General features: G+C 50.9%; 1 protein-coding gene and 1 long non-coding RNA gene across 3 annotated transcripts; one reads left to right on the forward strand and one right to left on the reverse strand.

The window, feature by feature from the left end:
- Positions 1-4,817: 4,817 nt before the first annotated feature.
- LOC146403272 (uncharacterized) lies at positions 4,818-6,818 on the reverse strand. The gene is made up of 2 exons (XR_014803385.1): positions 6,612-6,818; positions 4,818-5,933 (listed from the first exon to the last, which is right to left on the reverse strand). It is a non-coding gene; the product is annotated as an uncharacterized LOC146403272 (long non-coding RNA).
- Positions 6,819-6,886: 68 nt separating this feature from the next.
- ERBB3 (erb-b2 receptor tyrosine kinase 3) lies at positions 6,887-27,166 on the forward strand. 2 transcript variants are annotated; one of them, XM_021091799.2, is made up of 28 exons: positions 6,887-7,119; positions 10,554-10,705; positions 11,552-11,738; positions 12,706-12,831; positions 13,733-13,798; positions 14,174-14,292; positions 14,401-14,542; positions 15,321-15,434; positions 15,523-15,643; positions 17,228-17,301; positions 17,455-17,545; positions 18,058-18,263; positions 18,437-18,569; positions 18,773-18,863; positions 19,080-19,234; positions 19,835-19,888; positions 20,510-20,651; positions 21,849-21,968; positions 22,082-22,180; positions 22,355-22,540; positions 22,708-22,863; positions 23,312-23,387; positions 23,841-23,987; positions 24,077-24,174; positions 24,271-24,459; positions 24,619-24,690; positions 25,036-25,330; positions 25,515-27,166. In XM_021091799.2, exons 1-28 carry the CDS (start codon positions 7,038-7,040, stop codon positions 26,036-26,038), a joined length of 4,017 nt encoding a protein of 1,338 aa, XP_020947458.1. In that variant the 5' UTR covers positions 6,887-7,037; the 3' UTR covers positions 26,039-27,166. The 2 variants fall into 2 exon arrangements, with proteins under 2 accessions (XP_020947458.1, XP_084812098.1); XM_084955972.1 differs by lacking the exon at positions 6,887-7,119 and adding an exon at positions 10,151-10,311.
- The last annotated feature ends 398 nt before the right edge of the window (positions 27,167-27,564 follow it).

A 27,564-nucleotide genomic window follows, 5' to 3' on the forward strand; every position in this document is an offset into this window, starting at 1 on the left:
AAAAAAAAAAAAAATCCAACCTAGGATTACATATAATAGTTTGCATCTGCTAATCCCAAACTCCCAATCCATCCCTCTCCCACCCTGTCTGCCCTTTGGCAACCATAAGTCTGGTTCTCTATATCTGAGTCTGTTTCTGTTTTGTAGATAAGTTCATTTGTGTCATATTTTACATTCCACATATAAGTGATATCGTAAGGTATTTGTCCTCCTCTTTCTGACATACTTCACTCTTCACTTAGTATGATAATCTCTAGTTATGTCCATGTTGCTGCGAATGGCATTATCTCGTGGGTTTTTTTTTTTAATGGCCAAGTAGTAGTCCCTTGTATTATATGCAGCATATCTTCTTTATCCATTTATGTCGATGGACATTTAGGTTGTTTCCATGTCTTGGCTTTTGTAAATAATGCCACTACGAACATAAGGATGCATGTATCTTTTTTCAGTTTTTTGAGGAACCACCATACTCTTTTCCATAGTGGCTGCACCTATTTACATTCCCACCAACAGTGTAGGCAGGTTAAAGGATAACTTTTTTTTTTTTTGGCCACACCCATGGCATGCTGAAGTTCCTGGGCCAGGGATTGAATCTGAGCCACAGCTGTAGCCAAAGCTGTAGCAGTGACAATGCTGGATCCTTAACCGGCTGAGTCACAGGGCATGCCAAAGGATAACTTATTAAAGTTGCCAAATGTCTATGAACGAAAAACATATTATTGGAGATTAAGGATCTGGCATTGTCACTGCAGTGGCTTGGGTCACTGCTGTGATGTGAGTTTGATCCCTGGCCCAGGAATTTCACGTGCCACAGATGTGGCCAGAAAAAACAAAAACAAAAACAAAAAAAACCAGCCCAGAAGTTCCTGTTGTGGCTCAGCAGTAAGGAACCCAACTAGGATCCATGAAGATGTAGATTCCGTCCCTGGTCACAATCAGTGGGTTAAGGATCCAGTGTTGCCATGAACTGTGGTGTACGTTGCAGACGTGACTCGGATCCTGCATTGCTGTGGCTGTGGTGTAGCCTGGCAGCTGCAGCTCCGATTCAACCCCTTGCCTGGGAAATTCCATATGCTGAGGGTGCCCCCCCCCCAAAAAAAAGCCCATTTTTACTATGTAGTACTAGCACTTTTTAGTATTAAAAATCTACTGCCATCAAAAAATAGTGCTGGAACAACTGGACATATATGTGCTGGGGTGGGCAGGGAGAGATTATGGGACCTAGGAAGGATGGATTACCAAAGGACATATAGAAATTTTCCTGGATGATGGATATGTTCCATATCTTGATTATGGTTATGGTTATATACATGTATCAAAACTCATCACATTGTGGAATTGAAGTTCTCATTGTGGATCAATGATTATGAACCCAACTAGTTCCATGAGATGTGGGTTCAATACTTGGCCTCGCTCAGTGGGTTGAGGACACAGCATTGCCTTGAGCTGTGGTGAGGTTCGAAGACATGGCTCGGATCTTGCATTGGTGTGGCTGTGGTATAGGTTGGCAGCTGCATCTCTGATTCAACCCCTTGCCTGGGAACTTCCATATGCAGTAGGTGCAGCCCTGAAAATGCAAAAACAAACAAACCAACCAACAAACAAAAACCCCACAAATAGGAGTTTGCATCATGGTGCAGCAGAAAGGAATCCAACTAGGAACCATGAGATTGCGAATTTGATCCCTGGCCTTGCTCAGTGGGTTAAAGATCCATCGTTGCCGTGAGCTGTGGTGTAGGTGGCAGACTTGGCTCAGATCTGGCATTGCTATGGCTGCAGCATAGCCTGGCAGCTGAAGCTCCGATTAGACCCCTAGCCTGGGAACCTCCATATGCCACAGGTGCGGCCCTAAAATGACAAAAAGACAAAAAAAAAATTATATCTCAATTACATTTCAGTAAATGTGTTGCAAGCGTGGGGAATAAAGTCTTGAAATATATCAAGTTCACAAATCATAAGATGTGAAACTGACTAATTAGATTTTACCAAAATTAAGGATTTCTGTTCAGTAAACAATATTATTGACAGAGTTAATGATGAAAGTTGGAAAGAGATATTTGCAATGTCTAAAATCAACGAAGGACTAATATCCAAAATATATAACAATAAAGTGCTATAAAGCAACTTATTTTTTTGGTCTCACCCTTGGCATATGGAAGCTCCCAGGCCAGTGATCGAATCCAAGCAGCAGCTGGGATCTATGCCACAGCTGCAGCAACACTGGATCTTTAACACACTGCGCAATGCCAGGCCAGGGATTGAACCCAGGCAGCTGCAGAGACAGTGCTGGATCCTTAACCACAGCAGGAACTCCCCAAATCAGTTTTTAAAAATGGGACTCTCAGAGGTTCCTGTTGTAGTTCAGTGGGTTACGAACTCACTGGTATCCATGAGGATGCGGGTTTGATCCCTGGCCTTGCTCTGTGGGTTAAGGATCTAGCGTTGCCATATGCAGTGCAGGTTGCAGATGCAGCTCAGATCTCGGGTTACTGTGGCTGTGGTGTAGGCAGCTGCAGCTCCAATTCGATCCCTAGCCTGGGAACTTCCGTAGGCCACAGGTGAGGTGTGGCCCTAAAAGGCAAAAGAAAAAAAGGGGGGGGGGAATCTCAATAGAAGAATTAGCAAAGGAAAATGTATAGGCAAACCAAAGTGAGAAAAAAATTAAGATATTCAAACACATTAAAGAAATGCAATGAGATATTTTAAATGCATGGCAAACTGACAAACTAGAAACCTGACCAACGTCAAGTACTGAGGAGAAGGTTGAGATGGAGAAGTTGCACTGCTAGTGGTGAGGCATTCCAGAGAGTGTGGAGCTCAGTGTTCACAGAACATTATCACAGAACCAAAGGAGATGTGTAAGTCCAAGGATATTTATTACCGCATCACTCGTGGTGGCAGCAAGCTGGAGGCACAATCACTGGAGTGGTGAGCAAATAATGCATAGGGACCCACATAGTAGAATACCTTCCAGAAGTTAGGAGCAAAAAACTAGAAGGCCATGGGGTGGGGGCGGCATCAAAGAAAGGTTATTTGTTTTGTTTTATTGTTTTAAGATGGCAGATATTTCAGCATACTTACATGTTTGTGGGAATGAACTAGTAGGGAGAAAAACTGATAATATAGGGGAAGGGGCTAATTCAGGAAAAAAGACAAGAAATGGATTGAGGAGTTCCCGTCGTGGCTCAGTGGTTAACAAATCCGACTAGGAACCATGAGGTTGCGGGTTCGATCCCTGGCCTTGCTCAGTGGGTTAAGGATCTGGCGTTGCCGTGAGCTGTGGTGTAGGTCACAGACACAGCTCGGATCCTGCGTGGCTGTGGCTGTGGTGTAGGCCAGCAGCTACAGCTCCAATTTGACCCCCTATCCTGGGAACCTCCATATGCCGCAGGAGAGGCTCAAGAAATGGCAAAAAGACAAAAAGACAAAAAAAAAAAAAAAAAAAAAAAAAAAAAAAGAAAGAAAAGAAAGAAAGAAATTATCATGCTAAGTGAAGTCAATCAGACAATGAGACACCAACATCAAATGCTATCACTGACATGTGGAATCTGAAAAAAGGACAGAATGAACTTCTTTGCAGAACAGATACTGACTCACAGACTTTGAAAAAAAAGAAAAGAAATGGACTGAGGTATAGAACTGGGGGTGGAGTGAGGGTAGAGGCTGAGGGATGGGAATGGGAGAGGACAGTTAGCTTAAATAGCAGCAAAGACAATTCGCTGTAATGCGATTGAAATCAGAGTATATAAGTGAGGATGGAGGTGAATTGGCCAGATAGGTGGTAGAAAAAGATGTTTGTTGTTTTTGTTTTTTTGGGTTTTTTTTTTTTTTGTCTTTTTTGGGCTGCACCTGAGGCACATGGAGGTTCCCAGGCTAGGAGTCGAATTGGAGCTGTAGCCGCCAGCCTAAGCCACAGCCACAGCAATACCAGTCCGAGCCACATCTGCCACCCACACTACAGCTCACGGCAATGCTGGATCCTTAACCCACTGAGTGAGGCCAGGGATCAAACCCAAGTCCTTGTGGATACTAGTTGGATTCATCAACCTTGGAGTCAAACTCCAAGGATGTTTTCTTTTGATTACTTTCACAGTAAATAACCACGGTCATCAGCTAAGAGTAAGGAACAATAAAGGAATGCTGGATTACTGCAGAGAGGTTCATAAATAAAGTCTCCTTTCTTTTTCTTTTTTTTTTTTTTTTGTCTTTCTAGGGCCACACCTGTGGTATATGGAGGTTCCCAGGCTAGGGGTCCAATCTGAGCTACAGCCATGGTCTTCGCCACAGCACCGCCCGATCCGAGCCTTGTCTTCAACGTACACCACAGCTCACGGCAACACCAGATCCTTAACCCACTGAGCAAGGCCAGGGATTGAACCCATAACCTCATGGTTCCTAGTTGGATTCATTTCCACTGCGCCACAAAGGGAACTCCTAAAGTCTCCTTTCTTTCTTTTATGGAGTCAGGGCAGCACCCAACAGAAACAGCCTCTTATTTGTCAGCTTTATTCAGTGTTTACATCCCTGATGTTAGCATAATGTATTGAAGAATGGACCTGCCAGCAGGCCAGAGAATTTAGTTGAGGGAAGGGGTGGGGTTGGTGATAACAGGAAGAAATAAAACTAGCATTCAGTAATGAGGAATTCTTCCTGCCTTTTTGCATTAAATACAAACAACAACCTTTAAGTAAATATGACTGCTCTACAAACAAGGAAACTAAGGAGGGTTTTCTCCTGCAGAACCAGAGCTTTGAACAACAGGTAGAGGTGGATGAGTAATAAAATGAAAGGTCCCTTAAGTGGTATTAGCCCCATTATCTGGTGGGAGTTTGATTTTTAATTTATTTATTTTTCCTCTGTACAGCATGGGGACCAAGTTACACTTACATGTATACATTTTTTTCCCCACCCTTTGTTCTGTTGCAATATAAGTATCTAGACATAGTTCTCAATGCTACTCAGCAGGATCTCATTGTAAATCCATTCCAAGTTGTATCGGGAGTTTGATTCTGAGCAGATGAAGCTCCAGTCTCAGTGCGACTTAAGAAATCCTAGGCAGGAATTCCCGTTGTGGCGCAGCGGAAACAAATCAGATTAGTAACCATGCGGTTGTAGGTTCGATCCCTGGCCTCGATCAGTGGGTTAAGGATCCTGTGTTGCTGTGAGCTGTGGTAAAGGTGGCAGAGGCGGCATGGATCCCGTGTTGCTGTGGCTGTGGTGTAGGCCAGCAGCTACAGCTCCGATTTAACCCCTAACCTGGGAACCTCCATATGCCGTGAGTTCAACCCTAAAAAGCAAAAAGAAAGAAAGAAATTAATTCTAGGCAAAAACAAAAACCTGAGTGCCTTCCCCCTTCTGATCATCTTATCATCTCAGCCATCCTCACCAGGTGGCAAATGAATGACCTTGGAATAGTCCCACATTTCCAGCTCTGTAAAATGGAGAGTGATGTCCCCTAATTCACCTAATTTGTATGTTAAGTGAAACGTTCTCTAAGTTGGAGGAAAGGGCTGCAAACGACGTAGTTTCCGTATATATATGTTAATGTTTCTATTACTATTATGACTGTTATGTAAGTGGTCAGGGCAAGGTGAACGCCCAGAGGGCAAAGGTAGCCTCCGCCAAGGAATGGGCCCTCCAGGGCGCATCTCAATACGGAGCAAGTTTAAAGAATTTTAGCCAGTAATCTTGACTCGGGGTGAGAGGTTGAATTTGTCTTAATCAAGGCTCAACCGTTCTTGAAGTCTTCGGGCTTGAAACTCTAGGAGAAAAAAGTAGGCTTTCTGGGCAAGATCCGAAATGCAACGCGGATTGGGGCCTCACTGCCACCCGCTGGGCACCAGGGGGTGCCGGTTGGATCCATTTGAAGTCTGGCTGGCTTGGGGGCTGCCACTCTGGGTGCGCCAGACCGCCTCTGGACAGGATCCGGGGAGCTGGTGGTAGAAGTGCCCGAGGTTCATGACTTTCGGAGACGCAGTGCCCTTTCCGCGTCCCCCTCCACCTCATTTCCAGCGACACCCGGGCACAGAAGGCCTGGGAAAAGTGTGAGCGCCTGTGGTGGGAACGGTGTGCCCATCTGGGTCCCCCGAAGAGCGGCGAGGACCGCGACCGCTCCGACGGCGCGGTCAGACTCTTGTTCAAGGGGAGGCAGCTGTTCTTCCAGGCAGCCGTGGGGGGCAACAGAGGGGACGGCGACAGGTGCGGGAGCCCCTCCCGGGGTGGAAGTGAAAAGGCGGGCTTCGGGGTCTGTTCCCAGGCTGGAAGCCACCCCCGCCCCCCAACCAAATCCCCGGGAGAGGCCCGGCCGGCGCCGGGTCTGGAGGAGGAAGCGGCCGGAGACAGTGCAATTTCACGCGGCCTCTGGGGCTCGGGTTCCTGGGCAGGGTGGATGAGTTATGGGGTTTCGAGGGGGTTTGGGGGAAACTGAGGTGGCCTGAGTGGGCGGCAAAAACACCCTCCCACTCAAAAACACACATGCAGAGAAACATTTACATTCAGATAGAAAATCCCCCAAGTGACCCAACCGGCTAGGGGAGTTGAGTGATTTGGTTGGTGGGCGAGGCCAACTTGCAGGGGGCTGGGCTTTGGAGCGCTCTCCCCACCCCCATTACCTTTCTCCTCGGGAGGCATTTGGGGGCGGCTGGAATCTTGGCCTCTCCTTAGTCCAGCTCCTGGAGAAAAATTAGGGTGAGACCCATCCGCGATCTGCGTGGCCCCAGTTGCCCGGCACTGGAGCTTGGGGCGCGCTCGGGGCGGGCCGCCGAGGCTCCAGCAATCGCTACTCCAGCCTAGCGCCCGAGGGGGCGCGGCCGTGACTCACCCCCTCCCCCTGCGCTCCCTCCTTCGCTCCCTCGCAGACTACACCCCTCCCCTGCTATCCCGCCCCGGACTCCGGCTCCGGCTCCGGTTGCAATTCGCAACCTCCTCTGCTGCCGCTACCAAGTCGCTGGTGGCTCAGGTGGCTCCGCTTCGATGTCCTAGTCCAGGGGCTCCCCCGGCCGGATTGGGCTGGGCTCCCCTCACCCGCCGCTGGAGTCATGAGGGCGAACCGGGCTCTGCAGGTGCTGGGCTTCCTCCTCAGCCTGGCCCGGGGCTCCGAGGTGGGCAACTCTCAGGCAGGTAAGCGGCGCGGGAGCACCGGCAGGCTCGGAACTCGGGATCCCGAGCGGAGCGCGCGGGGTCCGGGAGGGCAGGGGCAGGAACCCGGGCTGTGCTAGGCTGGGGTACGGAGCCCCGGTCCGCTGGGACCCCTCCTGGGCGGGGAACGTCAGGATCGGGTTCTCGGCGTGGTCCGGGCGGGGAGAGGATTCCTGCACCACCACCTTCCCCTGGGCACCTCCTCCCTGGCCCGTCGCGGACCCTCTGATTTGTCTCTCGGGATAGGGCTGATGCGCAAACATTCACACTTCTGAGGGACCCTGCAGGAAGGGGAGCTAGGACCCCCATTCTGTAAACGTGAGGGCCTGATTGGAGGTGGAGATCTTGGAGGGAGCCGGGCGGGGAGAGGGGGTCTCGGTTTGCACCCATCCTCCTGCCCCCTCCTGCCCCCTCCTGCCCTCCACCACCTCCAGTTTGGTTGTTTTGCCGACAGGGCGGAGCTGTGGAAGGGGTGTGTGTGTGTGGGGGGGGGTAGGTTGTTGTTCTCTTGTGTTGGAAAACAAGAGCAGCACCTCCTCTTCCGTGAGTGGGTCTGCCCTGGGGAGAGCTGAGATTAACCCCAGGGCCAAGTCCAGGTGACAGCAGGTTGAGAGGCCACGCAAACACTGCCTGCCTCCTTTCTCTCAAAATAATAAAAGTTGGCTGGTTCCAGACTCGACCAACCTGTTTTTAAGACCCCGATCAATTCAACTGGTATTTATTAAGCATCTACTATGTACAAAGCCCTGGGCCAGGAGATGAAGGGGCAAGGACTTCCAGTGGCTGTTTCTCTCTCAGGGCCCACAGGGCTCCTCTCCCATCTTCTGAGGCGCCTGTCCTCCGAGTTCCTTCTTAGACACAGCTTCCCCCCCACCCCCCATTCTGTTTATTGTCTGGCTGTCTCTAGGAGTCTAGACAAGAGTCAGTTTGCTCCACTATTCCTCCTTCTACTCCCATGCCAGCTGAACTCACCCCTTTGGGGTGTCTCTGGGACCGTGGACACCTGAGGGGTGCTGGGGTTGCTGGCATGGGAGGAATCCTGTTGCTCTCCTCCCCTCCCCCCCAGACCTCAGCTTGGGGTTTGGCACAGCCAGGGCCCCTTCCCCAGGGTGGGAGTGGGAGAAACACCTGTGCTTCCCTCACAGTTGCTGGGCCTAAATTTAGAGCCTGGGATCTTGAGATGTGAACACTCCCAGCTGGTGGAGGGTGGGGGTCTGGGGATTGAAGTGGGAGAGACTGAATGGAGGGACTCTATCACTGTCCCATCCAGACCCCTGGAATCTTCAACCCAACCGGGAACCCAGGAGTCCCAGACCCTGGCCACCTTCCCCGAGGGAGACAGGAGGCAGGCATGGTTGGGTCTCTTTACCCTTTATCTGGATCCTGCAGCCTCTGGGCATCCGGCCCTGTCTCAGTCCTTCTATAGCCCCTTTGTCCTGCCTGTGATGGGGGTGGGGGACTTTGGAGAGGAGGCCTGTGGTTGAAGAGGGGCTGGAGATTCTTGCTCTGACCCACCCCAGTGCTCTCTACCAAAAGAGGGCCTGTGACACTGGCTCTCCCAAGGCCCCTGGTCCCTGAGTACAGCAGAGATGGTCTGTTTCCCCTCCCCCTCCCCTCCTCCCCAGGCTGCCCAGTTCCTCCTGAGAGGTGTTGTTCATACTCTCTTCCCGCCCAGCCACCCAGCCCTTTGCTCTCTGTTTGTGTAATACGGACTTTACCCTCAGGGAGGCAGGGAACTGGGACATCTTACTCTGTAGCCTCCCAAGCACAGACACAAAGTCTGCACAGACACATATGGGCAGGTGGGATGGATGGGGCCACCTGAAATACTTCCTGATAAGGAAGCCCAAGGACAGAACCAGTAGAGATTTTGGGGCCAGTAGGGGAGCTGTGTACATGTTTGTCTGTGTGTGTGTGTGTGTGTACACGCACACATCCCGCTTCCCTGTGTGGAAATCTTGGCTCCTCCCTTATCAGGGGAGAAGGGTTGGCGCCTTGACTTGGAAGAGAGGGTGTCCTGCCAGGAAGGGGGTTGGGGTGGGGCTTTTCCAGAAATGACTAACCTTCCTAGTCGTTTTCTTTTTAGCCCAAGGACCCTAGCATTCCCAGGCTCCTCTGGGAGCGCCTGGCCTTTTTACCCCTCTGCTAGGTCTAGCTCATCCCATTCCCTTTAGGAGGTGTGACAGGGAATAGAAGGCCTTCAAAGGTCAAGTGGGCAGACTAGGGGTGCATCTTGGAGGAGGGCTTGGGGCCTCACCAATCTCCCTTCCTCCGTTCCCGCTCCTGCCTCCCACTAGGCTGCCACTGCCTCAGGGAAGGGTGGCTGGAACAGGTGGTATCTACTCCTGCTCCCGCTCCGCTCGCCACAGTCTTTTTCTGAGCCAGGGGAGAGACAGGGGTAGTAGAGCTTCAGGGTCGAAGTTTTCCTGGAGCCCCTGTGGGGGTAAAGTGAACCCCCAAGACGGACATGCCCCATGAGTCTAAGCTCTCCTCAATGTGAGTGAACATGGCCGTGTTGGAAGGCTTGGTAATGAATCCCCTCTGACAGTGAAATTGGGTAGAAGGCTTAGAGTGGAGGTGGTGGCACCTCTTTCCATCCAGCTTCTCTGTATTTGCTGAAAAATACTCTAGGGCTGGAAAGGGTGATGCTGAGGGAGCTGGAGTGTGTTGGGATGGAGAAGGGAGCGGGAAGGGAAGCCAGAATTCAGGAAGGGGGTGCAGGATAGGCTACGAGCTCCTTATCTACCAGCTTGAAAGACAAAGCTCACATTGACCCCATCACCACCGCTAGTGGCCCCCTGCTAGTGAGGTCACTTGTCGGAGCCCAAGGCTTGAGGGTGGAGGGGGGGTTGCTGCTGAGGACAGGGTGTCTGGGGACAGGGTGGGGCAGCCCCCTCCTCCTAGATAGAATCGCCTCATTGTGGGCCGGACTGTGGCCCCAGGCACTGCCCCCACCCTCTGCCCCCATCCCACCCTCAGTAGACACAATAGGGGCTGTGTGCTGCCCCAAAGAGATATTTATTGCAGGGTGGGGGTGGCGGGGGAGGGGGAGAGGAGGGTAACCAAGTTGGTCCTTTTCTAACTTCTTTTAGGGAAGGGAAAACAACCCTACAGCCTCCTAGATTAACTCCTTAGTACCCAAAGTCATACCCAAAACGGGGAGAGGAAGGCCAGGTGGGAAGAGGAAACCTTTGCACCTTCTTGTTCAGGGGAATGGTGAGGGAATTGTGGGAAGAGAGGAAGTTGAGGCTCTTGGTCCAGACCTGTGTGTCTGCCTCTAGGAGTGAGGATGGAGGCAGGTGCCTTCTGATCTGGTTGGATGCTACTGGGAGAGGGCAGCCAAGCGGGTCGTCTTGGGGGACAGGGCTGAAAACTTGGGCCCGGCCCTCTGTCACTCTCACCTCCACTCATAACAGTGTGCCCTGGGACTCTGAACGGGCTGAGTGTGACCGGCGATGCTGAGAACCAGTACCAGACCCTGTACAAGCTCTACGAGAGGTGTGAGGTGGTCATGGGGAACCTGGAGATCGTGCTCACGGGACACAATGCTGACCTCTCCTTTCTGCAGGTGAGAGCGCCAACCCCCCTCTGCAACCTCTTCCCCCTCAGCCTCCCCACGGAAGCCTCTTTTCTGTCCTCGGGGCTACCCACTGCTGGAGTTCAGCATTCCTAAGACTTCATGCTTTCTAAAAGCCAAAACTGTAGGTTTATGGGGCCGTGGTTGGAATCTGGGACCTGTGGTCTGGTCGCGGTAGCTGGGGATACCCAGGGACTGGCCACGAGAAGCGGACAAGGCTAGGGTGGGATTCTGTACCAGGGACCGATATGGAGAGACACCTGCAGACTGGGATACCCGAGGAGGGGAGAAAGGGCTAAGCCAAGGACCTTCCTGACGTGAGGAGCCCTGAGAAGGCAAGGCAAGGAGCCTAGAAGTCCTCGCTTGTTTCTGCTGCCTGTCTTCATGGCAGAAGTCGGGTGGCACATTTTACTTCCTACTCAGAAATAGGACTCAGGAAGAATTAGAATAGTTGGGGCTGGGAGTTCCCGTCGTGGCTCAGTGGTTAATGAATCCGACTAGGAACCATGAGGTTTCGGGTTCGATCCCTGGCGTCGCTCAGCGGGTTAAGGATCCGGCCCTGCCGTGAGCTGTGGTGTAGGTCACAGACACAGCTCGGATCCTGCGTGGCTGTGGCTGTGGTGTAGGCTGGCGGCCACAGCTCGGATTAGACCCTTAGCTTGGGAACCTCCACATGCCGCGGGCTCAGTCCTAAAAAGACAAAAAGACCAAAAAAAAGAAAAAAAAAAAAAAAAAAAAGAATACTTGGGGCTTTCTCAGTGCCGCAGGGAGGAAGAGGGAATTGAAACTTGTTGCCCTGCCGACCCTCTCTCACTGATGTGATCTGCTCCCTGACAGTGGATCCGAGAAGTGACCGGCTATGTCCTCGTGGCCATGAACGAGTTCTCTACGCTGCCACTGCCCAACCTCCGGGTGGTGCGAGGGACCCAGGTCTACGATGGGAAGTTTGCCATCTTTGTCATGTTGAACTACAACACCAACTCCAGCCACGCTCTGCGCCAGCTCCGCTTTACTCAGCTCACCGGTCAGTGCCTGGTGCTTCCCTCCAAGCCTGCCCCTCAGCCACCCTGTTGACAGCTGCCTCCTTGCTGATGCTGAGACCGCTCGCTTCAAGGGCCCTGTTCAAAGTGCCCATCACCTTGAGCACACGCTCTAAAGGCCCCCTCCTCTGAGTTCCCGTTGTGGCTCAGCGGTTTAAGTACCTGACTAGTATCCATGAGGATGCGGGTTTGATCCCTGGCCTCGATCAGTGGGTTAAGGGTCTGGCATGGCCCTAGGCTGTGGTGTAGGTCGCAGCCGCGGCTCCAATCTGATGTGACTGTGGCTGTTGCAGAGGGCGGCAGCTGCAGCTCTGATTCGACCCCTCGCCTGGGAACGTCCATATGTTGTGAATGAGGCCCTGCCAAAGGAAAAAAAATAATAATACAGACCCACTCCTCCTGAAAAGTAGAGGGCCCTAAGAGGGACCCCAGGAGAGGAGGGGCCCTGGTGGGGCTGGAGTTGGAGCTGGGGCTGTCATGCATTCCTAACTTCTGAGTACAGTGTGCCTTCCCTGGGACTGAGAATCCTCTCTCCCCTCCCCCCCTCCCAAATTCCCCCAAGCGGGAAGACTACAGAGGTGAAATGCCACCTGGCCACTTCTATGTCACTCTGTCCCATCCCAGTCAGTTGAAAAACACACAGGTAGGGCATGCGGGGGTGGGGGTGTGGGTTTGAGTCAGGGATCGTCTCTGCTTCTTTCCCCTCCCCTCCCCCACTGGCTAAACCGGATCCGGACAGGTGTCTCAGGAGGCAGGACTTTCGGCCCAGCTGGCTCCTCCTCTTTCTTACAAAGCGAGCCTTCTTTTCAGTTTGGACTTAATTGGACACATCTGTCTGCCCCATGTCCCCTGCTCCTGACTCCAGTGGTCTTTCAGACAGGTGGGGAGGTGGGGAAGGGGGGGACTACCCTGACTAGTCCTTGACCCTGTCACTTCTCTTCCCTACCTCAGAGATTCTGTCAGGAGGTGTTTACATTGAGAAGAACGACAAACTTTGTCACATGGACACAATCGACTGGAGGGACATTGTGCGGGACAGAGACGCAGAGATAGTGGTGAAGGACAATGGCAGGACTTGTGAGTGGCCGTGCCAAGACTGCTCCCCTGCCCCCAGCCTACCAGAGTGACTCCTTCTCCGTCCTCAGTATATCCCCAATCTGAACCCACCCCTGCACTTAACGAACCTCAGGCTCTAACCCAAGGAACCTGCCAGGAGGGTGCTGATTGGTCCCCTAGAATCCAAACCGCAGAAGCATTACGTCAAGGAAAGGGGCTAGGAGTTCCTATCGTGGCACAGTGGAAATGAATCCGACTAGAAGCCATGAGGTTTTGGGTTCGATCCCTGGCCTCGCTCAGTGGGTTAAGGATCTGGCATTGCCATGAGCTGTGGTGTAGGTTGCAGACACGGCTCAGATCCAGCGCTGCTGTGGCTGTGGCAGAGGCCGGTGGCTACAGCTCCAATTACACCCCTAGCCCGGGAACCTCCATATGCTGCGAATGCGGCCCTAAAACAAGACAAAAAAAAAAAAAAAAAAATAAGGAAAGGGGCTAAAGAGCTCCGTGTTGTAAGGGGGAAGGCAGATCTCTGGACTCCACATCCATTTCTCTTTCCACTCCAACATCTTCCCATCGTGGAACCTACTTACCCGTGTCTGCTGCTCCCTGTCTACTCTCTTGCACATGTTCCTGCTGGGTTCAGTTTGCCAAGGAGGCACCAAATTCCTGGGTTGGGACTGGGCTGAATGAGGCATGTGCTCCAGGCCCTCCCCTCAGCTGCCCTGTGGGTGGTGTGGAGGCGTGGCTCCACCCCCTGTTGACAGGTTCACTTGAGCCCAGCCCTGCCCTGCTCTGCGAGGAAGCTGCCCTGGCTCTTTCCTTCCCTGGAATGGGTGCCTGCGTGCTGACGTCATGCACTGTTGATTCAAGCAAGCCTTTCTTGGCTTTGACAGCCTCTTGTCTCACTTTTCCTCCCAACCAGGTCCCCCCTGTCATGAGGCGTGCAAGGGACGATGCTGGGGTCCTGGACCAGAAGACTGCCAGACATGTAGGTTTACTTCATTCTAAAAACTTCAGGGAGTTCCCTTAGTGGCTCAGCAGGTTAAGGGTCTGGCATTGTCCCTGCAGTGGCTCGGGTCTCGGCTGTGGCTTGGGTTCGATCCCTGGCCTGGGAACTTCCACATGAAGAGAGTGGGACCAAAAAGAAAAAAACAAAGAAACAAACAAAATACTACATATCTAATAGTAAAAAAATTTTTTTAAAAAGCAAAAACTTCAAACTCATATACACTCATATATCTTTGCCCACCCCCTGCCTGTGTCAACACAAGGGATGGGGATGAGCCTAGAGGGCAAGAGGATGAGCAATGGCCTCAGTACAGTCCTATGAGCCCTGACAGCCGTGCTTTTTCTCCCTCCACAGTGACCAAGACGATCTGCGCCCCTCAGTGTAATGGTCACTGCTTTGGGCCCAACCCCAACCAGTGCTGCCATGACGAGTGTGCAGGGGGCTGCTCAGGCCCTCAGGACACAGACTGCTTTGTATGTACTGTTACCGCCACTTCCCTGTTCTGAAGTGGGATATGGGCTTTGGGGAGGAAGTAAGGGTACATTTGTAACAGGAGTTTTATGAGCCCTCTGTGTTCTTAGGCCTGCCGGCTCTTCAATGACAGTGGAGCCTGTGTACGCCAGTGTCCACAGCCTCTTGTCTACAACAAGTTAACTTTCCAGCTGGAACCCAATCCCCACACCAAGTATCAGTATGGAGGAGTTTGTGTAGCCAGCTGCCCCCGTAAGTGTCTGAAGGGAAGGAACAAGGGTCGTGGAACCAGAATATTAGACAGAATTTTAGGAGGCACAGTGGATCAAGTTGGGAGGTTAATGGAGGGTATAGGGGAGTTCCCTTGTGGTGCAGTAGGTTAAGGATCCAGCACTGTCACTGCAGTGGCTTGGATTGCTATTCTGGTGAGGGTTTGATCCCTAGCCCGGGAACTTTAATATGCCGTTGGTGTGGCCGGGGTGGGGGGGGGTGGCAGCGGGGGAAGGAGGTCCCGTTGTGACTCAGCGGAAGCAAATCTGACTAGTATCCATGAAGCTGCAGGTTCGATCTCCGGCCTTGCTCAGTGGGTTAAGGATCCGGCGTTGCCATGACCTGTGGTCACAGATGCGGCTCAGATCCTGAGCTGCTGTGGCTGTGTTGTAGGCCAGCAGCTACAACTTCAATTTGACCCCTGGCCTGGCAGCCTCTATGTACCATGAGTGCAGCCCTAAAACAAAAATAAAAAGACAAAAGGCAAAAAAAAAAAAAAAAAAAGAGGGCATGGGGGCAATTGGTTGTGATCATCTAATCACCCCTGTGTCTTGTTTCCCTGTTTCCCCATAACTTCCAGCACTTACTCCTAGTTCTGCTTTTCGGATTCAAAGAGGGCCTTTCTAATCCATGAGACAGCATTTAAGGAACCTCTGGTGATCGACTAGGGCAAATTCAGTGCAGAGCAGGAAGGAGAATGTTCAGGTGGTGGTTGGCAGTGTTCCTCCCTCCTCTCTAATGGTGTCCTCCTCTTTCCTAGATAACTTTGTGGTGGATCAAACATCTTGTGTCAGGGCCTGTCCTCCCGACAAGATGGAAGTAGATAAAAATGGACTCAAGATATGTGAACCTTGTGGGGGCCTGTGCCCCAAAGGTGAGTAGCAGATGATACAGAGTTGGTGAAGAGACCTCCTTTCCCCTGAGATGACTCAGCCCCCACTGGGCCTCTTCTCTGTTTGCAGCCTGTGAGGGGACGGGTTCTGGGAGCCGCTTCCAGACTGTGGACTCGAGCAACATTGATGGATTTGTGAACTGCACCAAGATCTTGGGCAACCTGGACTTTCTTATCACTGGCCTCAATGGGTTAGAGATTCTGCTGTTGTCCCCCCATCCCCCACACCCTCCACCCACTCATCATGCATTGCATTGGTTCAACCCATCATGTGTGGCACTGATCAGGAATCTAGATCATAAAATCTTAGAGGTTGCAAAGGACCTGATAGTTCTTGACTCAACTTCCTACTCAGGTCTTGAATCTCCTCAGAGACACCCCTAAGCAATCCAGCCAGCTGAATGACAAGGGACAGGGACAGTGTGTCCTCCTTCTTAAAGTTTTCTAAAAGTTCTTATTTAAATTTAGATAAAAATCTGTCTCCCCATGACTTGAAGCTATTTCCCCTGGTTCTGCTCCTTGGTTCAGAGCCACAAAGAGCAAAAAGGGACATTCTAATCCAAGGAACTGCACTTAGAGAGTGTGTGTGTGTGTGTGTGTGTGTGTGTGTGAAAGAGAGAGAAGGAGACAGAGAGAAAGAGAAGAAACCATTAGGGCCACTTGTCTTCTTTGGACAAAATTTTAGATCTACACTAAAGCTGCAAAAAATGGGGTCAAGATTGCCCATACACTTAAAATAATTTTTTTATTATAGTCGATTTACAGTGTTGGGTCAAATTCTGCTGTACAGCAAAGTGATGCAGTCCCACACACTCTTTACTAAGATCTCTGAACCACAACGGGAATTCCAAGAACATTTTATTAAATCGGGGAAATTAGCATTGATACAAAATGTTATCTAATCTACACACCTAATCAGATTTCACTAATTGTCTTAGATCTTACATTTGGTTAAATTGCTTCAGTCTTCTTTAATCTGTAACAGTTCATGACCATGACATTGTTGATAAGTACAGGTCAGGTGGTTATAAAATATAAAAAAATAAGGAGTTCCTGCTGTGGCACAATGGGATCAGTGGTGTCTATGCAGCGCTGGGACGCAGGTTTGATTTGTGGCCTTACACAGTGGGTTAAGGACCCAGCATTGCCACAAGCTGCAGCACAGGTCGAAGATTCAACTCAGATCTGGCATTGCTGTGATTGTGGCATAGGCCGATTTGACCCCTAGCCTGGGAACTTCCATATGCCAAAGGTGCCACTGTAAAAATATTTTAAAAAAAGAGAAGTATCTTATGGGGGACATCTGCCTGGAGCGATTTTTATAAGAATTGCCAAATGATTTTCTAATGCCATCGTTCCTTCTGCATTATTTGTTGGCATTCTCACATTAGAGTCTTCCCTTCCTGTTTATTCATTAATTTGATTGTGTATTTACTCTGTGTGGATACTTGTTTTATTCAATATTTCATAATCTCTTACAATCATTTCAGTTAATCAGTTCAGTTGTCCCTGATCTGCTCATTGTGGGACCCCATCGAGTGGGCTCCCATGTACCTTAGGCTCATACCCTTCATGCTTTGAGCTTATCCTAACTTTTTTGCATGAGACACTGTAGGCTTGTGTTATATTTCTCCTGTCTCAGTCATTTTTCCCCAAGGGCCTTGTTTCCTTTTAATGGCGAATGGCATTCGGAAACGAAGTGCCAAGGCCTGGCATGTCCTCTGCTACTGGGTTATGCGTCTGCCTTGTTGACTGGTTTTTACTGTTCTCTCCAGAGACCCCTGGCACAAGATCCCTGCTCTGGACCCAGAGAAGCTCAATGTCTTCCGGACAGTGCGCGAGATCACGGGTGAGTGGGAGGAGAGGCTGCCCTCTCTGAGAGGGATAGTTGGACCACTGGCACAAACCGCGGGATAAGCCCTTGAGAAAATCATGTCCCAGGTGAGCCCGAGGAAGGAAGGGGAGAGATGCCCCATTCATATGCCCCTCTCCCACCCCTCAGGTTACCTGAACATCCAGTCCTGGCCTCCTCACATGCACAACTTCAGTGTCTTTTCCAATCTGACGACCATTGGGGGCAGAAGCCTCTATAAGTGAGTAAAGGGTATGGAGGTGGTGGCATCTCCTGGCAAAGAACCCCATTTCTTTGGATCCTGGAGTGAAAACAAGGCCTGGTCTCCTACAGTGGGAGTCTGATGGGAAAAAGGCTAAAGGATGGGGACTCCCTCTCTGGGTCTGACTAGCCCAGAGCAGATCTGTTGAATGGAAGTGAATCCACTGTAGGAGTTCCCGCTGTGGCTCAGGGGAAACGAACCTGACTAATATCCATAAGGATGCAGGTTCGATCCCTGGCCCTGCTCAGTGGGTTAAGGATCTGGCGTTGCTGTGAGCCATGGTGTAGGTCACAGATTCAGCTTAGATCTGGCATCGCTGTGGCTGTGGTGTAGATTGCAACTGCAGCTCCGATTCGACCCCTAGCCTGGGAACCTCCATATGCCATACCTGTGGTCCTAGGAAAAAAAAAAAAAAAAAAAAAAGCTGAATCCATTGCAAGGTGAGTTTTCCCTCTGTAGCCTCCTCTTTCATCCCGTTTCCTTGTTTTCAGTCGGGGCTTCTCCTTGTTGATCATGAAGAACTTGAATGTAACCTCTCTGGGACTCCGATCCTTGAAGGAAATTAGTGCTGGACGCATCTACATAAGTGCCAATCGGCAGCTCTGCTACCACCATTCTCTGAACTGGACCAGGCTGCTTCGGGGGCCTTCAGAAGAGAGACTGGACATCAAGCATAATCGGCCCCGCAGAGACTGCGGTGAGGGAAAGGGCCCATGGGGTGGTGGGAAGAGGGAGTCAGGGAAGAGAAGGGTGTAAGGGCTCTTCTACCCTGGAAGTGGGGGTGGGATGGGAGACATTAGGTTGGGAGCATTTGGGACAGGGTTGGTCGGGAGACCTCAGTCCCTTCCTAACCTACCCCTTCCTTTCCAGTGGCAGAGGGCAGAGTGTGTGACCCGTTGTGCTCCTCCGGGGGATGCTGGGGCCCGGGCCCCGGTCAGTGCCTATCCTGCCGAAACTACAGCCGAGGCGGCGTCTGTGTGACCCACTGCAACTTTCTGAATGGGTACAGGGAGGGGAGAGAGCCAGGAAGGGGGTGAAGGGATGGAGGCCAGGATGGAGCTGTTCAGAAGGCAGCTGAAAGCCTTTAGACAACTTTCTGCATCTGCCTTGGAGGGGATTAGGTAGGAGGTCCCGTGGTTGGGGGATCAGGGCCTAAGGTGAGGCCTAAGGTGACCCCCCTCCCTTTACCCCTCCTCCCAACTGCAGGGAGCCTCGTGAGTTTGCCCATGAGGGTGAATGCTTCTCTTGCCACTCGGAATGCCAACCCATGGAGGGCACTGCCACATGCAATGGCTCGGTACAGTAGCAGCCCCATGATCTCTAAGGGAGAGAGGGCAGGGGCAACACCGGAGGGTCTAGGGAGTGATATGGCCAAATCTTAAAGCCACAGAGAGGCACAGGTGGCTAGGGTCTGTGGATGGAGGATCCTAAATGGTTGGTTGTTGGTTCTTGCTGGGAAGTATGGCCTTGACCTTAGGATCTCATGCTTCCTGATTTTCTCTCTTCCACCCAGGGCTCTGATGCTTGCGCCCAGTGTGCCCATTTTCGAGATGGGCCCCACTGTGTGAGCAGCTGCCCCTTTGGAGTCCTCGGTGCCAAGGGCCCCATCTACAAGTACCCAGATGCTCAGAACGAATGTCGGCCCTGTCATGAGAACTGCACCCAGGGGTCAGTGAGGGGATGACAAAAGGGTTTTGGGGGGGAGTTCCCATTGTGCCTCAGCGGAAATGAATCTGACCAGCATCCATGAGGATGCAGATTGATCCCTGGCCTCGCTCAGTGGGTTAAGGATCTGGCGTTGCAGTGAGCTGTGGAGTAGTCCAGCAGCTACAGCTCCGATTCACCCCCTAGCCTGGGAACCTCCATATGCCATGGGTGTGGCCCTAAAAAGGGGGGGTGTTAGGGGAGAGGGAGGAGCACAGAGGAAAGAAGAGGGCGCAGGGAGCAGAAAGAAGAAAGGAACTATGACTTAAGAACCACTCCTGGCAGTGTAGTGAAGGATTGGAGAAAGGGGAATTCAATAATAAGATTATACTGCAGTTTGGGGAACCTGGAATAACCCCAGCTCAGGGGAGTTTCATTCAAGAGAGTGACTCAGGGAGGGTTGGTGAGCTAGAGCTGGGAGCCAGGTCTTGGGTTATGCTTTGGGCTCCAGGATGGGCATCCATGGTAGGGTCCGAAGAAATGTTGTATGTTGAGGCTGTTAGAAGTGAGTCTCCCATGGGAGGCTCCCAAGCTCCCACTTAGGGAGGTGACTTTCTTCTCCAGGTGTAAGGGACCAGAGCTACAAGACTGTTTAGGCCAAGCACTGCCACTGATGAGGTATGATGGGTTTGGAGATTAGGGAGCTGGGAATATTTGAGGGAGGGCGGTTACCTCCTGGGGAGAGTTGAGTCTCTGTTCATTCTGGCCTTCTATATACAGCTACTGTCACTGGACTCAGGGACATAAGAATCCAGGCTTCTGGCCTTCCCTTCCTAAAATTAACCTGCAGTAGTCCAGGGGGTGGGGTGGGGTGGGGGTGGAGATTTAGGTTAACCCCTTCAGTGCTCAAGGATGTAAGTGTTAACTTTGGAGTTCACGTCATGGCTCAGTGGTAACAAATCTGACTAGTATCCATGAGGATTTGGGTTCGATCCCTGGCCTCGTTCAGTGGGTTAAGGATCTGTCCTTGCCGTGAACTGTGGTGTAGGTCACAGACGCGGCTCAGATCTGATGTTGCTGTGGCTATGGCATAGGCTGGCAGCTGTAGCTCTGATTTAACCCCTAGCCTGGGAACTCCCATATGCCGCATGTGCAGCCCTTAAAAAAAAAAAGAAAAAACACCAAAAAACAAGTGTTAACTTTTTGCCTCAGATCTGTGCCATACCTTTAGTACCGGTACAGATGACGTTTGTAAGGGAAGTTTGGACCAGGGTAATGCTGGGCTTCTCTGTCCCACAGCAAAACCCACCTGGCAATGGCTTTAACAATGGTAGTAGGACTGGCAGTGGTTTTCCTGATCCTGGGCAGCACTTTTCTGTATTGGCGTGGGCGCCGGATTCAGAATAAGAGGGCTATGAGGCGCTACTTGGAACGGGGTGAGGTAAGTGCCTAGATGACTCTTGAAATGTATCCTATGCCATCACCCTTTTAAGAGCCTCTTTCTTCCCTAGAGATTTGATCCCTTCAAGGAGGTAGTATGGTCCACTAGAAAGGATTCTGGGAGTTCCCGTCGTGGCTCAGTGGTTAAGGAATCCGACTAGGAACCATGAGGTTTCGGGTTCCATCCCTGGCGTTGCTCAGTGGGTTAAGGATCTGGTGTTGCCGTGAGCTTTGCTGCAGGTCGCAGACGCAGCTCGGATCCCGCATTGCTGTGGCTCTGGTGTAGGCCAGTGGCTACAGCTCTGATTGGACCCCTAGCCTGGGAACCTTCATATGCCACGGGTGTGGCCCTAGAAAAGGCAAAAAAAAAAAAAAAAAAAAAAAGGAAAAGAAAGGACTCTGGCCAGAGAAATGGGAGACATGAGTTCTAGTCCTGATTTTGCCATTAATTCACCACCTGACTGAAAAAGTTACCTTCCTTCTCTGAGCCTCAATTGATACAGAGGAAACTAGAACATTCATCCTGGAGTTACCGTTATGGCTTAGTGGTAACGAACCCGACCAGTATCCATGTGGAAGCAGGTTCGATCCCTGGCCTCACTCAGTGGGTTGAGTATCCAGTGTTGCCTTGAGCTGTGGTGTAGGTCACAGATATGGCTCAGATCAGGCGTCACTGTCACTGTGGTGTGGGCAGGCAGCTGTAGCTCCAATTTGACCCCTAGCCTGGGAACTTCCATGCTCCGCAGGTGCAGTCCTAAAATAAAAGCAAAAAAAAAAAAAAATTCATCCTTAAGGATGGCCGTAGGGGTGAAAGTGCTTTGAAAATCGGAATTGTATAAAAGTGCTTAAGGTGACGGTATTACCAACTCTCTCCCCTACAAAGCCCATCAAAGGGAAAGCAAAACCCTCTAGGTTTCTGATCTCATGAACACAAACAACTTCCTCAGCCCTCAGGGTCTGCAATGCTTTCCAAGGCTGGAGACATTCTTCCTCCTGCTCCCACCCCCCTGGGCTTTGCTGCTCTTGGCATCCACCTATGAGGAGGGGCTGGAGAGGGACAGGGGAGCGGGTTTTCCTGAGTCCCTCTTTCCCATCTGCTCTTTTTTTTTTAAATCTGCTTTTTAAAAATTTTTTTAAAAATTTAAAGTTTTATTGAAATATAGTTGATTTACAAGGCTGTGTCCCATCTGCTCTTCAGAGCATAGAGCCTCTGGATCCCAGTGAGAAGGCTAACAAAGTCTTGGCCAGAGTCTTCAAAGAAACAGAGCTGAGGAAGCTTAAAATGCTGGGCTCAGGGGTCTTCGGAACTGTGCACAAAGTGAGTGGCTCACAGGAAGTCTGGGGAGGTGGGGAAGGGATCTAGGGCAAAGGGGAGAAAGACTGAGGGAGGGGAGGATGACCTCAGGCTGACTCCTGCCCAAAACTTCCCAGGGAGTGTGGATTCCTGAGGGTGAATCCATCAAGATTCCCGTCTGCATTAAAGTCATTGAGGACAAGAGCGGACGGCAGAGTTTTCAAGCTGTGACGGATGTAAGTGAAGGCAGGGTGTTCTGTGTGCCACTAGAACAGGGTCAGTATTAGAAGCATGGTCTTGTGTTAGCAGATACTGTGTTAGCCATGGTGGCGTCCTTGAATGCTGGGGGAGCCCTGGCCTGGGTATGTGTGAACCTGCTTGTTTCCAGGATAACCTTCTGTGTCTCTTAGCATATGCTGGCCATTGGCAGCCTCGACCACGCCCACATTGTACGGCTGCTGGGACTGTGCCCAGGGTCATCTCTGCAGCTCGTCACGCAGTACTTGCCTCTGGGCTCCCTGCTGGATCATGTGAGACAACACCGGGGGGTACTGGGGCCACAGCTGCTGCTCAACTGGGGAGTACAAATTGCCAAGGTGAGTGAGAGGAGCCTTGAGGAGTTCTGTGATGAAACTGCCTAACTGGGGGCCTGCAGGGAGGGGACCAGGAGGTTGAAGTGCTGAGAGGTGCCGTAGGGTTTGGGGTGATTCTGGATCTCAAGGACCAATTCCCTCAACCTTGAATATACTTCCTCTCCCTATAGGGAATGTACTACCTTGAGGAGCATGGCATGGTGCACAGGAACCTGGCTGCCCGAAATGTGCTACTGAAGTCCCCCAGTCAGGTTCAGGTGGCAGATTTTGGGGTTGCTGACTTGCTGCCCCCTGATGATAAGCAGCTACTGCACAGTGAGGCCAAGGTAAGTGATGCAAAGGCAGAGTTCCTGTTGTGGCTCAGTAGGTTAAGAACCCAATATAGTATCCATGAGGATGTGGGTTTGATCCCTGGCCTTTGCTTAGTGAGTTAAGGATCCAGTGTTGTGGTGAGTTGTGTTGTAGTTGGCAGACATGGCTCGCATCCTATGTTGCTGTGGCTGTGGTATAGGCTGGCAGCTGCTGCTCTGATTCGACTCCTACCTAGCCTGGGAACTTCCATATGTTCTAGGTGCAGCCCTAACCCCCCCCCAAAAAAAAAGTAATAAAAAGTTAAAAGTGTGTGGTTTTAAACATACTCAAGAGTTTAAAAAAAAAAGTTGCAAAGGCTGGTAAGGAGGTAGGGGTGTAGGAGTTCCCTGGTGGCCTAGTGGTTAAGGATCTAAGAACATGTGTGGAAATCAGCTGATGACACCTTTATCTTTAATCCCTCAGACTCCAATTAAGTGGATGGCCCTAGAGAGTATCCACTTTGGGAAATACACACACCAGAGTGACGTCTGGAGCTATGGTCAGTCCCCCTGCATGCCCTCCATACCATCACTGGCCCAAATTTCAAAGTTGCCTTCTGAGACCCTTTCTTAGAATCTCTAAGCCAGGAATTCCCTTCGTGGCTCAATGGTTAACAAACCTGACTAACATCCGTGAGGATGCGGGGTTGATCCCTGGCTTTGCCCAGTGGGTTAAGGATCTGGTGTTGCTGTGAGCTGTGGTGTAGGTTGCGGACGCAGCTCGGATCCTGCATTGCTGTGGCTGTGGTGTAGGCTGGCAGCTACAGCTCTGGTTTGACCCCTGCCTGGTCTGGGAACTTCCTTATGCCACAGGTGTGGCCCAAAAAAGACAAAAAAATTTTTAAAAATCTCTAAGCCCTTCATTCCCTGTGTCAGATCAAATTCTGCCTTGCTTCATCTGCATGCCCATGTCTACTATTTTGTCATTAACTAGTCATGTCTTCCTATGCCAGGAGTGACAGTTTGGGAGCTGATGACCTTTGGGGCAGAGCCCTATGCAGGGCTGCGACTGGCTGAAGTACCAGACCTGCTGGAGAAGGGGGAACGGTTGGCACAGCCCCAGATCTGTACCATTGATGTCTACATGGTCATGGTCAAGTGTGAGTTACCTGCTGACCTCAGGCATTTTCTAAGTGACTTCCCTCCCTATTCCACTCCCCTCTTAATGGCTCTACTTCCTTACCCTCAGGTTGGATGATTGATGAGAACATCCGCCCAACCTTTAAAGAACTAGCCAATGAGTTCACCAGGATGGCCCGGGACCCACCACGGTACCTGGTTATAAAGGTGAGTAGGGACTAGCAGGTGCCAAGGAGATTTAGAGAAATGGGGGCTTGGCTGGGACAAGGATCGACCTCAACAATCAACCACCTGCCCTTACAGAGAGAAAGTGGACCTGGGATTCCCCCCGGGGCAGAGCCCCCTGCTCTAACAAACAAGGAACTGGAGGAAGTAGAGCTGGAGCCGGAACTAGACCTGGATCTGGAGTTGGAGGCAGAGGAGGACAACCTGGCCCCCACACTGGGCTCTGCCCTCAGTCTGCCACTTGGAACACTTAATCGGCCACGTGCAGTAAGGCGCTTTCCAGTTACCCAAGGTTTTCTGCGCCCTGAACCTTCTGCACACCTGTGCCTTCCTGAACCCCACAGATGTCCAGATTAACCACTCAAAGGCTACCATGATACATAGACTTCTCTCTTAATCCAAACTTCTTCACATTTTTCATTCTAGAGCCAGAGCCTTGTAAGCCCATCATCTGGATATATGCCTATGAACCAGGGAAATCTTGGGGAGGCTTGCCAGGTAAGATCTGTCTCTTTAAGAGGATACCAAGGGAATTTCCTGGCGGTCTAGTGGTTGGGATTTGGTACCTTCATCACTGTGAGGCAGCCCAGGTTCCATCCCTGGTCTGGGAACTGAGATCCCACATCAGACCTCTGCACGCCTCAGCATGCCCCCCCCCAAAAAAAAAGGGTATGGAGAAGCTGGGTGGCAGAGTGTCTTAGGATTGATACGGGAGTGTGGGAGGGAGACTTTAGCAAACTTTGAGGTTTAATCAGTGTCCTACAGAACAGAAGCTACTGAACAACCCAGTCTCCTAAACAAATCTCTCTTCTTCCCTTGACTCTGTGTAAATCTCCTCCTTAGGAGCCTGCAGTTTGTAGGGGTAGTGAACGGTGCCCCCGTCCAGCCTCTCTGCACCCAGTGCCACGGGGACGCCTGACATCAGAGTCATCGGAGGGCCACGTGACAGGCTCTGAAGCTGAGCTCCAGGAGAAGGTATCGATGTGTAGAAGCCGGAGCCGGAGCCCTCGGCCACGAGGAGACAGTGCCTACCATTCCCAGCGCCACAGCCTGCTCACTCCTGTCACCCCACAGTCCCCACCAGGGTTAGAGGAAGAGGATGTCAATGGTTATGTCATGCCAGACGCACACCTCAAAGGTGCCTGACTCCCTAGTCGCTTCCTCAAATCTTTCTCTACTCCTCCTTCTGCAGGCTCCCCTTAATCCTTTTGTCTTCGTTCATCATATCCCTCCCTATTCATTTTTTTCCTAACCGCCCCCAACCCCATTGCCTCTTTCCATGGAGTTCTCCACATACTTAGCTGCTCTTCTCAACCCCCCAGGTACCTCCTCCCGGGAAGGCACCCTTTCTTCAGTCGGTCTCAGTTCTGTCCTGGGGACCGAGGAAGAAGAAGAAGACGAGGAGTATGAATACATGAACCGGAGGAGAAGGTGCAGTCCAGCTCGTCCCCCAAGGCCAAGTTCCCTCGAGGAGCTGGGTTATGAGTACATGGATGTGGGATCAGACCTCAGTGCTTCCCTGGGCAGCACACAGAGTTGCCCACTCAACCCTGTGCCCACCATGCCCAATGCCAGCACAACTCCAGATGAGGACTATGAATATATGAATCGGCGACGTGGTGGAGGGGGTCCTGGGGGGGATTATGCAGCCATGGAGGCCTGCCCAGCAGCTGAGCAAGGGTATGAAGAAATGAGAGCTTTCCAGGGGCCTGGACACCATGGCCCTCAGGTCCATTATGCCCGCCTCAAAACTCTACGTAGTTTAGAAGCCACTGACTCCGCCTTTGATAACCCGGATTACTGGCATAGCAGGCTTTTCCCCAAGGCTAATGCCCAGAGAACATAACCTCTGCTCCCTGAATACCTCAGGGAGCATTTGATGGCAGCTAGTGCCTCTAGAGGGTACCCCTCTTCTCTTTAGCCCCTCTCCCTCACAGGTCTCAGCGCCATTTCCCTAGTCCCAGACAATTCCATTCAAACTTTGGAGGCCTTAAACGTGTTGACACAACGTTCTTGTGGTATATAGCCAGCTGTGCACTTTCTTCTCTTTCCCAATCCCAGGAAAGGAGATAGTTTTCCTTATTTTGTGCTCTTTCCCAATCCTATTCCTCAACTTTCTCAGGGGAACTCCCTGGAGATATGAAGGATTCCTCCCCATATCCCTTTCTCTCAGACTCTGACTTGTTGAGACTAGGCTTTAAAGTGTGACTTTGTTTCCCAGCAGACTTTTAAGGAAGAGGAAAGGGGGGAAAATGGCAGGAGAAAGTGAGATTTTTGGCTTATGATTCTTAACCCCCTAGAAAGAATGAGATGCTTAAAAATCTTGTGAAGAAAGAGGTTGGGAGTATATAGTAATGATTACTGTTCATTGAACGTTGACTGTGTGCCAAGTATCATCTAAACTTACCCATCTCACTTAATCCTTGACACCAATTCTGTGAGCTAGGCATTATCCCATTTTACAAATAAGGAAACTGAGCCTTAAGGAGATTAAGTAAATCAAGTAGCAGGTCCAGGATTCAAAATTTTCCAATGCACCATGCTCTTAGTGTAAGGTGTCAAAGAAAACTGATGAAAGTCAGAGCACTAGTAAGAGGTATTGTCTTCTTGTGTTTGCACTGAATCAAGTCTAACCCCAATATCCACAGCCTCCTCCTACACCTGGACTGCTCATCTCAGCAAGTGGGAGTAAGGGGGTGGACAGAAGGAAAAATAACTGGACATCTCTGTGTAAACCGTAATCTTCGTGTGCTACATATGATATCTGCCTAAGGGACAGACTCAGACGGTCCCCAGAGCCATTTTTTAGGAGCAGTTCTCATTCAGTAGTGGGAAGCTTCCAGTGGAGATGAAAAAGAGGACCCGGCTTCAGACCTCAGTTCCTTTGAATGGGAAACTGGGAGTATCTGTTTTTATCCCTCAAGTTTTTGTTTTGTTTTTATACATGTCTGAATAAAGATGCCAAGGTTTTGCAGCTTCTTGTCTAACGACAAACTTTAGTGAGTGGACAGATCAGCCCTTTTCTCCGTTCCACAGCAGAGAATGGCTACCATGGCATGCTTCCTTCTCTGTCTCCCCACAGTCCTACTTGGCCCCCTGTAGCTTTCTCCAGCCCCACTTTCCTTATAGTCTCTTTAGACAAGCAAAGGGTACAGTCCTTTTCATTTAAGCGTTTTACTAGGAATCTGTATAGGGCAACCGACTAACTGGGAGTAACAAAACAACCAAACAAAACACGTTTGGGGCAGTTAGAAAAGGCCCCAAGAGGTAGAATACTGAAACTCTCAAACGTTTCACAACTTTAAAAAAAAGTGTCCGTCTTAGGTGCCATCAAAGCCTGTTGTTGGAACAATAGTGCCATCTTCAGAGGGA

The sequence above is a fragment of the Sus scrofa genome, chromosome 5 (genome assembly GCF_054392235.1).
Source record: "Sus scrofa isolate SSC_HxYL_T2T_F1_AM1 chromosome 5, Sscrofa_HxYL_maternal_Yorkshire_Landrace_v2.0, whole genome shotgun sequence".
Lineage (NCBI taxonomy): Eukaryota > Metazoa > Chordata > Mammalia > Artiodactyla > Suidae > Sus > Sus scrofa.

What these genes read in the sequence shown, in the direction of transcription:
- ERBB3 (XM_021091799.2), top strand. Translation starts at nt 7,038, where the DNA reads ATGAGGGCGAACCGGGCTCTGCAGGTGCTGGGCTTCCTCCTCAGCCTG. An exon ending in GTTTTCAAGCTGTGACGGAT is followed by an intron (nt 22,181 to 22,354) that starts GTAAGTGAAGGC and finishes TGTGTCTCTTAG; the next exon opens with CATATGCTGGCCATTGGCAG. An exon ending in CTACATGGTCATGGTCAAGT is followed by an intron (nt 23,988 to 24,076) that starts GTGAGTTACCTG and finishes CCTTACCCTCAG; the next exon opens with GTTGGATGATTGATGAGAAC.